The sequence below is a fragment of the Neovison vison genome, chromosome 1 (genome assembly GCF_020171115.1).
Source record: "Neovison vison isolate M4711 chromosome 1, ASM_NN_V1, whole genome shotgun sequence".
In the NCBI taxonomy this organism is placed as follows: domain Eukaryota; kingdom Metazoa; phylum Chordata; class Mammalia; order Carnivora; family Mustelidae; genus Neogale; species Neogale vison.
The window spans coordinates 210,150,686-210,168,560 of NC_058091.1; the positions used below are offsets into that span (position 1 = coordinate 210,150,686).

At 33.3% G+C, this 17,875-nt stretch overlaps 1 protein-coding gene across 5 annotated transcripts in view; it reads left to right on the plus strand.

The window, feature by feature from the left end:
* SSBP2 (single stranded DNA binding protein 2) overlaps positions 1–17,875 on the plus strand; it is a 330,924-nt gene that overhangs the window by 261,114 nt on the left and 51,935 nt on the right. For all 5 annotated transcript variants that reach the window (XM_044266152.1, XM_044266159.1, XM_044266141.1 and 2 more), the window contains one exon: positions 8,571–8,630. In XM_044266152.1, the coding sequence (XP_044122087.1) occupies positions 8,571–8,630 (60 nt within the window). The remainder of the gene's footprint in view (positions 1–8,570; positions 8,631–17,875) is intronic.

Consider the following 17,875-nt stretch of genomic DNA (forward strand, 5'->3'; position numbering starts at 1 on the left):
GACAGAAGCAGATTATTTTTTGGCAAATAACCATTTTCTTAGATTTTGGATTAGAGATGGTTATGGGCTAAAGACAATAGGATAAGACAGAATGTTTAATGTTCTTACTAAAATGCTGAGCCTTTTCTTAATGGAAAGAAAATACATAGTCATCTTCGACATGACTGAGGATTCTCTCTCTCTGATTAGATTTCAGTCTAAAAAGATGAGGTGGGATCCTTTGTGTAAGCGCCGCTCTGTAGGAGACAACTGAGAGCTGACCTGCTGTGAGGAATTGATAGCCCTTCTCAAGGCTGGTCTTCGCTTCAGGAAAAGTTCAATTAAAGTACCACACTTTTCTTTTTTGTTTCGCCAACTCATATGTAAATTAACCTGACATCCTTTTATACCAAAAACTGGCTACTGAGTACTTCCAGTTTGTCAAACCTGACACCCCAGAAATAACAAAAGAAACCTGAATGAAGTAGGAGGGGGTAAAAGGCCCTATTAGTCATCTCCATGAGAAATTCTCTTAGATGTTGTTGATAGGGATATTGTAATTATAATTCAGCATCTTCTTTGTTCCTTACTGTTTTTATTATGTCCTCTGGAAGATATAAATTATCCTACTGAAGCAAGCAGGGTTTTCCCTTCTATACATAATTGATAAGCATGTACTCACTAAACAAACCAGCTAATCCTGTGGCTTCCTGTTTATAACAGCTAGAGATATCACTTATTTTTTTTTTAAATTTTATTTATTTGTTTGTTTGGGAGAGAGAGAGGAAAAGAGAATGAATGAGCAGTGAGGAGGGGCAGGGGCAGAGGGAGAGAGAGAAGCAGACTTTCCACTGAGCAGGGAGCCCAATGCAGGATTCAATCCCAGGACCCTGTGATGGTGACCTGATCTGAAGGCAGACGCTTAACTGACTGAGCTACCCAGGCGCCCTGAGGTATCACCTATTTTTAACAAGGCACATTGGTCAGGTGAGAGTTCATGCAAGAGAACCAAACTTCATTCCATCTTTGGCTGTTTTCTTCCATCAGTGTTGTTCATTCACTTAGTCAATGAGCCAGCTATGGAACCAGCCAAATATTTATTGAATACAACTCTGTACATTCTTTCTTAGAATGTGCTAACTGCTTCCTTTCCTTCCTCATGAACCTCATTGTAAGTTATCAGATTATAATGAACAGTTTGATTATAATGATAATACTCTTCTAATAACACCACATTCATTTATCACCATTCTTTTTTTTTTCTTTTTAATATTTTATTGATTTGACAGACAAAGATCCAAGGAGGCAGAGAGGCAGGCAGAGAGAGAGGAGGAAGCAGGCTCCCCGCTAAGCAGAGAGCCCGATGAGCCACCCAGGCACCCCCATTTATCACCATTCTGTTCTCATCTTCTATTGCCTTTTGGCACATGACTTAAAAACACTAATAAGTGGACTAAAGACAACATATATTATCAAAACTCTACCAAGAATATGTAAGAAAAGAGAGCTAGAGCTTACTAAATTGATTTTATTTCAGTTGTCGCATTTCTTTTAGTTCAGTGAATCAAGAACACATGCTATGTAATGCTTTGTATGCAAATTAACTTGCTTACCTGAAATACAACTGCCTTTTCAGCTTTTTCCTGGTTGAGTGGTAGCAAGGGTAAGGAATTCTGCATTAAGTGAATGGTTGCACAGTTGCTGGGGGCCGAGGAGGAAGTGCCAAGTCAGGCAATTTATTTATGGTCAGTTGGTCATAAGAATGAAGTATGTGTACCTGCCTTCATTCCATAAAGGTATTACTGTAGCAAGATGTTATCTCTATAAGAAAACTAAAATGGCAATTAAGAAATTTGGTCTTTGGTTTCCTTTTACATAAGGAGGTTGACCTAGTAAACTCTAAAAAGTAAAACTTTGTGCTATAAAATACATCCAAAAATTATATCCAAATAAAATTTTATAAGTCAGATTTTATTATAATTGTACAATATAAAATTTTAAAACTTCAGTTGAGTAATTCTGTGAGGAGGTCATTTTTTAAGTGAGCATTTTTGAAATTATTGTCAGTTCATATTTTCTAAAACTTGGTAATTGTGTTCTTTCAGTCATTTTAAAAAGTTACTATTTTTTTCAAAATTAGAAGCAAATTTCACATGAATAATTTTGTCCTCAGAAAAGTTCAGTTACTTTACATTAGGTAAGTCCTGTAAAATTGTGTTTTAGAACATACCTCAGACTTCTAAATGTTACATTTGTCCATTCCAAAGAAATTGATGTTTTTCTTCTCTTCTTCACTGATTTATTCTAAATTGTGCTAATAAAATAAAATATAGTACATAGGAAATTGTATATGTTACATATATAAATAGTATATAGAAAATGCTTAAGTGGCATTTTAAAGAAATTTTTTTAAATGATTTTAAATTTTCTTTATTATCAATTTATTCTCAGAGACTCATATTTAAAGACTTTCTAGGGGCACCTGGCTGGCTTAGTTGGTGGAACATCTGACTCTTGATCTAGGGGGTTGAGTTTGAGCCCCAAGTAGGGTGTGGAGATTACTTAAAAATAAAGTCTTTAAAAATAAATAAATAAAGAGTTTCTAAAGCCATATTGAGATATTTAAAATAAGATATAAGGTGATTTGGGCACCTGGGTGACTCAGTCAGTTGGGTGTCCAACTTTTGATTTTGGCTCAGGTCATGATATTGGGGTTGTGAGATCCATTGCTGTGTGGGGCTCTGCACTGGTTGTAGTGCCTGCTTAAGATCTCTCTCTCCCTCTGCTCCCCGCCCTGACTTTCTCAAGCTGGGAAAAATAGAGAGAGAGATAGAGAGAGGGAGAGATAAATTGATTTCTATATTGCTTCATCAACTTTAAGAATTCTTGGAAATACCAGCTTTATTTTATGGTTTAATTACCTTGAAATTAAGATAATTCTTGCTCTGGGGTGCCTGAGCCTGTTGCTCAGTCGGTTATGCCTTCACCTCAGGTCATGATCCCAGTGTCCTGGCATCGAGCCCCATATTGGGCTCCCTGTTCAGTAGAGAGCCTGCTTCTCCTTCTGCCTCTCTCATGAATAAATTTTTAAAAAAATTAAAAAAAATAATTTCTTGCTCTGATATGGTTTTGTGTTCTTTCCTCTGAAGTGGGTTTCCTTCATATCAGGGCCCACATTATACTGCAGTGCACTGAGTCCTGTAGGATAATGGTATGAGCGAAGTGCTAAGAAGTCAAAAGAGGAAGAGCCTACAGAGATTCTTCAGAGAGGGAGTGACATTTAAACTGGCCCTAGGGAGATTAGTAGAAATTTACTTGGCAGAGAAAGGAGTATATTGGGTAGTCTCAAGAAACAGAATATTCTGGTGAATAAATCATGGTTATATGTTTTCTAAAAAAACTATTAAAATGTTAGAAAATATTATGGTGACTGATGGTAGCTGCACTTGGGAGCATAGCATAATGGGTAAACTTGTCGAATCACTGTTGTACACCTGAAACTAATATAACACTGTATGTCAGCCACACTCAAATGTAGTTAAAGCTATACTAAATATATATATATTTTTAAAAGAAAATATTACAGTTAACATTTGTGCAATGTGTCACTTAAGATGTATAGTTTGATCATAGATATTAAAAGAAGTTAGGGCTTAAACTGGTTCTTAGCACCTATAATTTCAGGATAAGTAAATAATTTTATTTTTTTAAGTTGAATATTTTTATATATATGTCCCCCCAAAACTCCTCTTGAATCAACAATTGATTCACAGTTGAAAGAAAATCTGTTCCCCTGTCCCAATGCCCTTAAAGCCGTAATTGAAATACTCGAGCTCTGTACTTCTCTACCTTCCTTCTGCTTAAAGATATCACATATTTCTTTATTCGTTTAAAAAATATGCTGAATGCCTAGTATGCACTAAGTACCACATTAGATGCTATGGCATTAGCCTGTGAGAAGCTCCCAGTCTAGAATGGAAATCAGATTACAAGTATCACTTGGATCTTCCCCACTTCTGTAAAAGAATAATCTCAAGCCAAAAATTGGGGATTTATCTTTGATTCCTCTCTTTCTCTCATTCCATATATCCAGTGCGTTGTCAAATCTTCTTTCATGAATGTCCTTAATTTTCCTCTTCGATCCTGTATTTCTACAGCCTTTACTTCTATTTTCTTTATTTCTCAGGATGGGTAAATTGTTTATAAAATGATTCCATTGGGAACATTTGGGATCTTCAAGAAGGAAAGAATCGTGCTGAGCAATCTAACTTCAACCAGAGTGAGGAAAGAGAGTTGGTTCTTTCTAATTCCTAGGGCATTGAGATAAAGCACTAAGGGTTTATGAAAGATCAACTAAGAAGACACAAACTACCTTCCACTAGCAAAAAAGGGCAAAGAATAAAGGAAAATCACTCTTTTAGGGAAGCAGAAGTTTAAAATTCCATGAATAATTCTTGGTATAATGGAAAATAATAATCCTTTAAGACTGAATGACATTCAATCTGAAATAAATTATGATTCTGAATGGTATGAGCTTTTCTATAAAAAACTACTTAGAGGAAATGAGATGGACATTTGGTTTGTATTTCTATTAGACTTTTTTTCTCCCCATTCATTTAGTCACCAAATTTTATTGAATTCTCGGGCTCTGTATTTTTTTTTTATTCCTTTCACTTTGGGTTATTCCATTTTGGGGGCCAGATAGCTGAAACACTTAGAAAGGAGAATTTCTGTCTATAAATGTAGTTTCCATATGTCAGAATACAAACAGTGCTACTCATTTTATCTTGTGTTATAAAGAACCTGACTCCATGAATTTTGCCTTATTTGGAAAGCTTTTTTCCAAAACCAAACCATAGCGTTGATTTTCATTCCTTCATAGCACTACATGTTCTATCAAGTCAGGGTGATGTAATTATAACTTCAGACGGAAGGCACCAGATTGAAATATGATTTTCTGCGGGTTTTCATTGATACTTTGCCATTTGGTGAAGAGAACATTCTACTTCTTCACATTAGTGGACTGATAGAGAAAGCGGTTTTTCCAGAAGATTGCTTCTCCTATTAATTACAAAACAGGAACCTTAAAAAATCTTAATCAGAGGGCATTGATTTTTATCTGCCTGTTCACTGCAGTGCCCAACAACTTAGCCCAAATGTCTTATAGATATTGAACATACATTTGTTGAATTAAAGAATTGCTGCTATACCTTTTAATTGATAAGTTCAGTTTTTTGTTTTTTGTTTTTTATTCTTCCCATTGACCATTGATCTGAACAAAGTACATCATTGCTGGAGTATTCTTTTTTCTTCTTTAACTAGGTTTTCCTTTTCTCTGAAAAGTATGGGAATACATTTCTCTAGCTCCTTGATACTAATGGTTTGTGAGTTAGGAACATATGCCCATATCTCCACCCCTACACTCTTCAAATATTTATAGCTATTTACAGTATACAAATCTGTATCCTTAAGGGTGATGCGGGAGATAATTAACACAGAATCATGGAGTTTTGTTTTCGGTTTTGTTTTGTTTTGTTCATTTTTCTAAGGGACTTTAGAGATTATCCAGTCCAAGTCCCTCATTTTATGGTTGAGAAAATTAAAGCCCTGGAAGGTTTTCTAGCCCAGGGCCCCTCTGCTAATTAGTTATTGCAAAACTAGAACCCAGGCCCTGACTCCCAGCCAAATATTTTTTTCACACACATTATAAATATCTTTTTCAGGGTGAAGGCTTTTTCTAGTTAAAATATTGATTCACCATTGTGATACCTTCAGGCAAATATTTTAATGCTCCAACTGTTTAAAAAAAAAAAATCCCCCCCCAAATATAAAGAGTATTTCCTAGCCAAAAATTCTTTTGAAGAACCTGGTCTTCACAAGCTATTAATGAAGAGTATGACATGTCTGTCAGTGGATACACTTTATATTATCAGCTGGTAACCTCTTAGATTAATATTTTACCGTTAAAGAATTAAACTAGTTTTAATATCTTGAATTATTCTTGAAAGAAAATTGGCTTCTGAATGGTGAAGTACAAATATTAGTTGAATATTCTCAGTTGCTAATATGCACACTCTTGTGGGTTCAGTTCTTGTGTCTATACCTCAAGAAGTAGGCAAGCGAGGACCTATGTGATTAACTGGGTAACTTAAGGTAATGATCATTCTGGATAGTAACAGCTTATGTTGTAATAGCACTAATCTGATATCAGCAGTGCTTTACCCATAGCAGTCTTTGTATTTTAGATAAAGGTAGTAGGTTTTTATTCCAGTTAACTAGATTTTTGTCATTTTTCCTTTAATTGGATTGATACAGATGTGAATTTATAAGTGGTTTTCTTTTCTTTTTTGTTTTTTTCCTGCCAAAACCACATAAATTTGAACTTGGAGGAGGGCATAAAAGAGGAAATAAGTGAACTAAAGAGAGAATCTTTTTCTCTCCCAATCTTCCTCTACAGAGGTCTGTAGCTTCCCAGCAACCACATGCTCTGCCTCTCCCGCCCCATAGTCCCTGGAGGGTGCCTCACAGTCAGATAGGAGAGTATGACAATCCCATTAAAGTATGTTTATTCACAGTACAATCGGTTAGAGAAAATTTCTCTTTTCAGATAGTCCATTATATTAATACTGAAAACATCATTTTACATTCAGAGGAATATGCAAATCTCAAATGTTCTATTTCAGATAAGGTCCATCTCAATGTTTATCTCAGCATTTGGTATTTAATAATATTTTTAACATAATTTCTACCTCAGATTCCATTTCAAAGTGAATTATTAGTAACCTATTTTTATTTCTCTCATGTTTCAGAAACTAAATTGATATACTGATTAATAAACGTCTCATAAAACATCACTTTGTAAAAGGAAGACAAACATCCCAAGACCAATGATACAATATATAATTACCAAATTTTTTTAATGAGTTCAGAATTTAAAAGGCAGTTATGAAATCAGATGATTAAAAATAAAGCCGAGTGTGAATTTTGGGATAAGCTTCTAGTTGGCAGTATAGTTAACTAATTCTGTTTGAAGTAGAGTCTAGAAAGGGTAAAAGAGAAACAATTTTGATCAAATACATGAAAATAAAACATTCTTTAAGTGTTAAAATTGGAAAACCCACTGAAGTTTTATCAGTTGGAGGTGACAGTTTTACCTAGATAATCTAGTCTGTCTGTCCATTTAAAATGATCTCCTGATTAACATAAAGATTAACACATAAAAACATGTAATAATGGTCTAACATGAGAACACCGAAAGCAAAAAACTGAATTGCTTGTTTAACTCTAAAGTTCCTCTTGTTGGTTTGTCAGATCTTCCAAAAAATATTATAGAAACAGTCCATTCAACATAAATTTGTTAGGATTTTATTTTTCAGATGCTACTTTTTGAAGATAACCCTGTTTTCAAAGTGTAGCAAAGAACTGCATGCTCATTTTCTAAAATGTTTATAGAAAATATGTTATGATTGTGGAATTTAATTATGTGAAGTACTATAGATTTGGCTTACCCAAGCTTCTATTAAATTGATCTTTAATTTATATTACTTCACTCTTAATATTTTACTTTATGATATTCAACCATTTAGAGTTGATAATTTACTTAATGTTACATGTAAAGAGTAATCTTAAGTTTAAGTAAATTATACAGTGTGACATAATTAAACAAAATCATATAATTTTTCTGTAAAAATGGAATTCTGAATAACATTAGGAGTATACTTTGAAAAGTTTGATGCCTGAATCTGACTGACCAAAAATATTCTTCCACTCAAGATTGGACGATAATTGAAATGTTATTTTTAGGATATTTTTCAGATGTTTTTCGGTCTGACAGAGTCAGCACATTTTAGCAGAATCTGATTTATCTAACAAGATAAATTGACTTGAATTTTAATGTAAGACCAATTTTTTTTCTTTTGTTAAAAGTACACAGCTCATAACCTGCTAGGCTCAAAATACACAAATAAATTTCAACTTTAAAATTTATAATCAATTTTGAATTATAACAGACATTTGAAAAAGGAAAGCCAAAGCTCTTTTCACCATAAAAAACCTATGGAAGAGAAATTTCTTTGCCATTTTAAACAAGTATGAAAGAAAAAGTGAAGAAATTCTACAACTTTATAATTATTAGAGGAAATTGATAACCAAACTGAATAATTGAGTCCAAAGTATATGTTCAGAACCCAGTTTATATAATGATGTGGCCAAAAAGCTTCTTCCTGAAGTCTTTGCTGAGATTCAGGTGCCTAAATTCCTTAACCTTTTTTTTTTTTTTTTTGGCCATTTAAACGTCATTATCTTAATAATAACTAACATTTTTTAAAAATTTGCTTTAGTTACTTTAGTCATCTTTGATGTTTTTATATTCTTTTTGGAAAAAGTTCCAGATATTCTACAAAATAAAAAATTGGACTGTGTTTTTTCTTAAAAGCGTTTATTCTCCTGAAAGAAACCACATGGGGGAAATAAGTTGATTTATGTTTTGTATAATTCGAAAAGTCTTTAAAACAGCTTATTTTCAGATCCGTATTTTACATTGTGCTGTTTTTTTGTTTTGTTTTGTTTATTTATTTGTTCTACTTCAATAGCCTTTTATGTCACCTCGGTATCCTGGAGGTCCAAGGCCCCCGTTGAGAATACCTAACCAGGTAAGATTCATGCACTGCTTACGTCTGTGGGTTTTGTTGCTGTTGCTTTTAAGAATCAGTAAAGATTTTTAAAATGTCATGAATATTTTTTCCTAGAAAAATACTAAATTATTCTTTCTCCATCCCATTGAGTGTTACTTCTGGTAATACAAAATCTCCTTCAAGGACTGGCAAACTACTGTCCATATGTTGGTTGACTGTTTTTGTAAATAAAGTTTGATTGGAAAACAGCAACACTCATTCATTTATATGTTGTCTGTGACTTCTTTTACACTGCAGTAGATTTGAGTGGTCATGGGAGACCATATGTAGCCTGCAACCCTCAGATACTTACCATGTGAATCTTTACAGAAAGAAATTTGCTGAGCCTTGAAGTCTACTGTATACTTTGAACCTAATTATGTATGTGTGTGTGTGTATGTGTGTGTATAAATAAATAAATATATATATATATATGTAAAATTTTGGAAAATGCTCAGTTATTTAAAAGAGAGCAATAAAATTTTTTCTGAACATATTTTGCTTTATTTTTTATAGAATATAGTTTCAATATCATGGTTATAATACTCATATCAGTTTTGCCCAATTATAATGATATACTGAGAATACAATTAGCTGCTTCTAGAAGGGTTAGATCTATTAATAAATAAGTCATTAGCAATAGATCTTCCAATTTTTTTTTACCTACTCGAGCTCTGAGATTTCATAAGCTTTTATTCTCACGTATTTTTTCTCAAAGCCTGAAATATTTATTTGCTAAAGACAATAAAGCACAATTTTTACTTCCAAGGAGTTTATAATTTAGTCTTCAGATACAGAAAATGTACATTTATATAACACAAGAAGAAATTAAATGCTTAATTTTGTGGCATATTTATGTAGAGTGATTGTTTTGTTACTTTCTTTAATTCTGTTGTGTGCCTCAGCATTTTCCAGGATCTAAAGTAAGCCCTGTTATTCCAGTAAATATTTTCTCATTCTTACTGTCTTTCTATCTAAACTTCCTTCCTGGCCAAAACTGCAACAAGAAAGTTGAGCTTCCTAGCATATTTGATAGCAACAGAGTTCTGCTTCTCATCTCCTAACTCTTGCTGAAATTATGCAGTGTCCTTGAAGTGTCTCAGTTTGCTGGTGTTCTCTGCTTCTCGTGCACAGCAAGGAATGCCGGCACCCACGTCTGCCCCCAGGGGAGAGCTTTAAACAGGCAGCAGTGCCGGATCCTCTCATGGTTATAGTGCTGGGAGTCCTCATATTAGCAGCTGGAGGAGCTTTTCCCTTCAGACTGAATCTGCATTCAGTACATAGGGCCAGGGAAACATGGCATGAAATAGAAAAAGGGAGTGCACAGATGCCAAATGTTGCAACATATGGGAATTTTGTTTTCTCTGTGGGTGAACCTGTGTGTATTGACAGTCAGATCTACTTGTATAGGTGATGGAGTCTTTAGAATTTCCTTCTCAGAGATGGAAAGTTGTATCTTTCACTGGAGTCTTCATGATGTTTGATGCCCTACCCATAGCCTTGTATGTTATGTAGATCTAATAGGTTCCTGAACATTTGAATTAGGGAAATGTGAATTTCTTGTACCAGTATATTACTAAAATTTTTTGACTCCATGTATTTCATATCAATGATGACAATCTGATGGGATTATTGGAACTGCATTTGGCGTTGTTGAAATGCCTGCCATGTGTAACATACAATGCTGGGTTCCATATCTACCGAGACTCCTAAATTGGAAAACACACTTTGTGGAAGAAGAACGGGTTGTGGTATATGTAGATTGTTTGAAACTTTTTTTAAGAGCAAGTACATGATGTCTTTAGATTTTTTAAAGAGGCAATTAAAATTTTAAAGGTAATAAAGAATTGTGATTCAGGCTCTTTTTCCTCAAGAATTTTAAACAGTGTTTATCTAAGTGTATTTTAAAATAATTATACTCTTGTCCAAGTGGCTCTTTTGTCCACTCATCCCCCCACACATTTACATAGTTAAGCTTCATTAATTCAAGCATCTGTCTTTCAAATCTGTAATAATTTACATTTATACTATTTTTAAAAAGAATTTTCTGAGCAAATTAATTGTGTTAATAGTGTAAACATATTGTTTTAGGAAATGTTTAACCTTTTCAGGAGCATGACATTTTCAAGCAACAGAATGTTTCTTCAGTTTCATTATGTAGTCATTAAAGTAGAATTGGAAAAACTACTTTTGATGGTTAATTGGGATGTTGCATATAAAAACACAAATATGTTAAGTATTTTTTTGTTTCATCTTCATTTAGAATGATCATAACCTAATTAAAATTTGTTTTTCTGATAGATTCTATCTAAGAAGATAGAGTGAAATACTCTCCAATGGTGTTGACTAATCATTTTGAATATGTAAAAGACTTTCCTTTAATAAACAGATTTTTTCAGAATTTGTAACTTCTAGTGATTAGACTGTAGATTTTAACTTAAGTTCTCCTGAGATGGTTTTTATGGTTCTAGACTAAATTTACAATGCTTTATACTAGATGTATATTTATAGGACTGAGTATTTGGAAGATGGTATAATACACTCTACCAAAAAAATATATATATATAGGAAGGGGTAATGGTCTCTAAAATATGGAAGAAAAGTAGAATTACAAAAATATACAGTAGTGCAAAGAATAAATATATATAAAAACATATGCAACATAGAAGTTAAGTCCAAAAAATATATTTGACTATACGATTTTACTGAAATTACTGAAATTGGCTCAGCTGTCAGAATAGGTAATTGGTGTGCAGCATCTAGAACCTGGAGTAGAACAAGCCTTTACCCTTCTCTTAGATAAAAAATTGAATCAGAAAAATTCACAATGTTTATTCAACACTATGCTGAGGAAACTAAAGCAGCCAGAAATACAGAGACTGTTAATGAGTGACACCAAGAATAAACTATGGATTTATTGAAACTATGGATTTATTGAATCCATAGAATTTTTAGTTTATCCCTTATTTCTGACCATTCCTGAAACTCTGTAAACAGGTATGTGACATGGTTAATGCTGTTGACCATTTTATATTCTAAAGCTTATACTGGTATTCTAAAAACACACTGCATTTGACCGTTCTACTGAAAGTCTCAAAGATATTTCTCCAATAGTAGATGAGTAGTTAAATACATGATGACATATCCAAATGGTGAAATAGTATGCAGTTACTAAAAGGCTTGTTATAGAATTAAATTTGATAGAATAAAAATGTTTATGATCTATTACCAGCTGTGAAGAAGTCACAAAGCCCATGTAGTATATCACCTCTTCTATATCACTGTATGAACTCAGATAGTTTCCCCAGCTCACCACACACACATACACACATTTGTCAATGACTGTAAGGACTATGTCCTTTATTTCTGGATAATAGAATTATTTCTATATAAATAAAATTAAAAAATGATTTCTTTTTTATTTCTGCATTTTAAAATTTGCATCGAACAAGTATTTCATTTGGGAAGAGAAGAAGATATTATTAGTTAAGTATATAATAGATAATATAATAAGTATATATACTATATATAATAAGTATATAATATATAAAAATAGATAAAAGTAAATATATTTTATTCTTCTGGTTATTCAGTATATAAGATTATCCTTCATTAATATTGAATATGTAGTTCTTACATGATAAAATGAAAAACATAATGGATGCTAAAGATAGGCAAATCTTAAAAAAGATTTTTTTCACTACTTTTCACGTAGGGAAAATACCAATAGGCATTTGAGCAGAAAAAAGTTGTTGGGATGTTTACTTATACACTGAAAATAAGTTTACATATTCCTATAAACGAGTTACCTATATTTTAAAGTACACTTCATGTTCTCCTTTCAGAATAAATGCCAGTTAGCATGTCCTTTCCCAATAATTTTGTCTTGATAAAATTTTCCACATGTAGAATTTTACTTTTATTTAATGATATCAATGTAAGAACTAAGACCGCAGCTGCATATAGAGAAGTATGTTCTACATTGAGTCAATAATAGGAGTCTTATAGCTGAAGTTTTAAGGATGACTATAGTAAATCTCTAGCTTTAAAAATTAAATATTGCACCTGTCTAATATAAATCAGTGATTAATAATGAAAGCATATAGTAATTTTTTTGGCCAGTTCAAAGTATCCCTTTCTGTCATTGAGATCTTCTTATTTCTTTATTATTGTGATAATTATACTACTAATATATTTAAATGATTATTTGAAACAATTAAAAAACATTATTTTCTTACGACTTTGAATTATGAGTGTATCCTGGGATATATTACCTTTACAATTTTTATCTTGTAGAACATAGGAAATTCACAAACTCAAAATGTCTGACACAAAAGAAACTCATTCTCCTTCCCAAACCAAGAAAACTGAACATAGTCAATGCTGTACAATCTTGCATAAGTTATGTGTGTACAATTTTTGGTACAACGTTTACTTCTTCTGCCAAAACGTATCTTTTAAAAATTTTTTTTAAATTTTTTATTAACATACAATGTGTTATTAGTGCCAAAACGTATCTTATTATCTTACAACATTTTTATCACAGATATTCCCTTTTTGGATATAAGTCAAAAAAGTCCATTGCCACATATTTTATTGGAAATTTCATCGGGCTATACGAAATCTGTCTGAAAAATATTCAGTCATTCAACAAATATTTGTGGAGTTTTACTGTGTGTTAGGCACCATTCTACTTATAGGCATACATCAATAAACTAATGAGAACCCTTCTTCTTGTGGAGTTGTTATTCTAATTCACCACTACCAAATAGAACATTTTTTAAAACTTTGTTAATTTACTTTTTTAAAGATTTTATTTATTTGAGAAAGCTAGAGAGAGAGCACAAGTAGGCAGAGCAGCAGACTGAGGGAGAGGGAGAAGCAGGCTCCCCGCTGAGCAGGGAGCCGGATGCAGGGCTCGATTCCAGGACCCTGGGATCACAACCCAAGCCAAAGGCAGCTGCTTAACCGACTGAGCCACCCAGGTGCCCCTAACTTTATTAATTTTAATTAAATGGCTACATGGGGCAAAGGACTAGTATATTGGATGGTGTACTTGCAGTAGTTGAGAGATAGACAAAAGAGAAATAAAGTAAATATATATCAAATGGTGAGTTGTGCTTTGAAGACAAATGTTTTCTGATACTGACTGTAACATTTCTATATTTTAACATCTTTCTATGGATAGTGCCTTTTTGCAGGAAAAAAGGTGTGTGGTATTGTTGAAAGGACCTCATTTTCATCAAACATCTTAGCATGCTGGTCCAAATACCAGCAATGTCCAGCAATGCACGACTTTGAACAAGTGACTTAACTTTTCTGGGCCTTGATTTTCCTACCAGTAAAATGAGAATGGACTCAAGTATTTCTAAAGTCCTTTCTACTTTTAAACTTTAATTAGATGATTCTACTTCATTTCATATAATTGAGGGGACCCATCCAAAATGTTGGTAGGTCGAAATTAATAACTGAATTATGTCATAAAAGCATTGATAAATTCACTATTTTTTTCATCATCGGTGAGCATTTAATCTCTCTGAGGAAACAATATAGGTATTGGTATTCAGGGAAATATATACCAGAATTTTAAGTTCCTTGAAGGGCTTACCACTGGAATTACATCATTTGTGAACTAATTTTTTTTATGAAGCAAGGCATTTCTTCACTTGTTTCTGCTTAAATAAAATTCCATATTATTTCATTTATTTTAAATCCTAGGAGTTAAGGCCTATATTTAGAACTTTGAAATATCTGACCTGCTTTGACACCTTGGCTCTGCTTCTTACCAGTACTATAACCATCAACAAATTAATAAATTTATGAACAGTAGTCCCCCTTTATCTATGGAGGATATATTCCAAGACCACCAATGAATGCCTGAAAACCACAGATAGTACCTGATTCTATATATGCCATATTTTTTCCTATGCATATATATCTATGCTAAGGTTTAATTTATAAATTAGGTAGAGTAAGAGATTAACAATAATAATTAATAAAAAATAGAACAATTAAAACAAACTGTAAAAATTATGTGAGCGCAGCTCTCTCTATTTCTCTTCCAAAATATCTTATTGTACTGTGCTCACTTTTCTTATGATGATGATCTCAAATGATCACATGCCTATGTGATGAGATGACATGATGTGAAATGACATAGGTGTTGTAGCAAAGCTTTAGGCTGCTGTTGACCTGACAATACATCAGAAGAGGGATCATATGTTTCAGGACTGAGGTATACCATGGGTTAACTAAAACTACCGAAAGTGAAACTCCAGATAAGGGAAAACTACTGTATTAAAACTGGATTCATCCGGAATGATTAAAAATAATAACTTAAAAATAATAATTTCATGGGATTGTTGTAAGCATTGAATGAAATAATAAATTAAAAGAGACACAAGTGTATGTTACTATTGATATTATGTTTGTTATTATTAACTGCCCTCATCATTAGTGTTATTTTCTCTGTCAGGTAAAGATGTTTTGTAGAACAAAGAATGTATGTCAAAATTTGTGACTAGTTATACAAGTCTGAATGGAATGTGATTAGCATATTAAAAATATGAAAATATTAACCCACAAAATGTATAAATTTATTTTTCCTGATGTTAAATTTTTAAAGGATGTGGTGATTATGGCTTTGTTTGTGGGCAAAACAATCAATCATCTGGTAATCCCAGGACTGAAAAAAATCTTTTAAAAGTTAGAGTTCTGACCTACCAAAGACAAACAATGATGAGTTAGATTTAGAAAAAAGACAATCTTTTTGAGAGACAACCTGATATTGATTATAATTTCTATGAGATTATGCTGTATTTTTTAAAAGATTTTATTTATTTATTTATTTGACAGAGATCACAAGTAGGCAGAGAGGCAGGCAGAGAGAGAGGGAGGAAAGCAGGCTCCCCGCTGAGCAGAGAGCCCGACACGGGGCTCGATCCCAGGACCCTGAGATCATGACCTGAGCCGAAGGCAGAAGCTTAACCCACTGAGCTACCCAGGCGCCCCAATTATGCTGTATTTTTAAGTGATGAATAAAAACTAAGAGACTTGTCAACTATTCTTCTATTCTAAGATAAACAGGAGAAAATAAAAGTTTGAAGAAAATGGTTTCCAGGGATAAAACATGACGCTCCTTAATGAGAGTTAGAAATTCAGATTCTAAGTCCAGAGTATAAAACTTCAACCACTTGGAGACCTTAAAAAGTAAGAATTCCAGACTCACAATTAAAGATAATGATAATTAGTAATGTAATTTCAGTTCTCCTAATTCAATTTTTACATAGCTTTTGACAGTGTTGACTACTTCTTGCTTCTTTAAACCCTCTATTATAAAGTTTGGTCTTGGTCCACTTTCTAATTTCATTCCTATTCAGTTTCATTTTCCTTTCCTACATCTCCTTGGTATTTTTAAAGAATTGTATTTTTGTGGGGCACCTGGGTGGCTCAGTCCATTAAGCATCTGACTCAGTTTCTGCTCAGATCATGATCTCTGAGTTGTGAGAATGAGCCCCACATGAGGCTCCACATTCAGTGTGAAGTCTGCTTGAGGTTCTTTCCTCCACCCTCTTCCTCCCCCTCTACTCCTACCCCTGCTCATGTTCTCTCTCTCTCTCTCTCTCTCAATTAAATTAATAAAAACATTTTTAAGAAGGATTATACCTTTTATCTTTTTTCTTTGAAGTCAATTTCTTCCTTAGGACTTTATCACTGATGATTCCTAAAATTTCCCAACCTAAATTTTATTTCTTTTATGTCTTCAATAAATATTTCTCTGAGCCAATAGGCAAGATAGGTTCTATTCCCCTTCAGAGTTTACAATCTATTGGAGATGCAGAGAGGAAAACAAGCCATGATTGTATTTAAGTTGTATGAAAATGAGGTATAAAATCCTATAAAAACACATAAACAACCCTTACCTCCCCATCATATTAAGATATTCAGGAAGGAAGGAGTCATCCAGAGGTGGCAGAAAAAAGAAAAGGTTGTGGTTGGGAGACCTGTTATATTGAGCAAATAAATACACTGAGCAAAAAAGTAAAAGATATTGAAGACAATGGAAGTCAGGTTTCTCACTGTAGGAGAAAGTATTTATAAACATAAAAAAGAAGGAGGTTAAAAATAATACTGAGGTTTTACTTTGGAATTTTACCTGTTGACTTGGTGCTGGGAAATAGGAATTTATGGCATGGGTATTTACCCTCCTCACACACACACAGATATACAGTTAGTCATAGATGTATATGTGTGTACATTCACAGATTTTTATTATTGTAATTTTTTTTAATTTTCTTTTTTTTTTTTTTTTTTTAGTGCAGCATCTACTGAGAGGGCCAAAAAGCAGTGTACCAATTTAAAATGAGCACTCTGAGAGCTCAAATCTTGATGTCTAAATGTTGTCCTTCACTAGAGGGAATCAGGGCTCTGGGCCCTTTGGAGTAAGGTCTGTTTTCAGAGCCAGGCTAGAAAAAAATATGAGGTGAACTTGGAACATTTTGTCCAAGGAAGAAAGTACTCAAAATATGATGGAGACATGTTGAAAGTCCATAAGGACTTGAAGAGCCTCCTGCTGGCCAAATCATGAATATTTGAATACTAAAATAAATGATAATAATAGATTACAACCTATTGATTGAAATAGGAAGGAAAGGTGGACAAAAAGTTGTTCCTTCAGCGGAATGCCAACTAAACCACATAAAATGATAGACAAGGAATATCTCCATTTTGCAACTATCCTAGTGCTTAGGAGTTGTCAGTGGATGCTGGTGGGTAGATAATTGATTGACGAGGAATGGGATACTGACAATCTTGGAATAACTCTAATACTAAAAGTAGTTAATTACAGAGGGGAAAAGTAATGATCCCATGGTGTACAGACCTGATGGACACCAACACAATCAGATGAAAAAGGTTAACATCCCCTGTCATGGGACGAGTGAGCATCATGTGCCTTTGAAGTGATTCACCAAGAAGAGCACAGCATCATTTCTTCAGGAATCTTTGTAAGAAAATAGGACCTGAGTTGGGGTCATGAAAAAGCATCAGAAGATCATCCTTTAGAATTGAAGACCCAGATTCTAAAACTGCTGAGGACATGACAGGGAAAGACTAAGGAATAATTCCTGCTTGGAGAAGGGTGAAGAACTACAATAACTAAGTGTAACATGTGTTCCGTGAGATCCTGGCCATAGAAAGTAAAAAGAAACATGGTGGAGACAAAT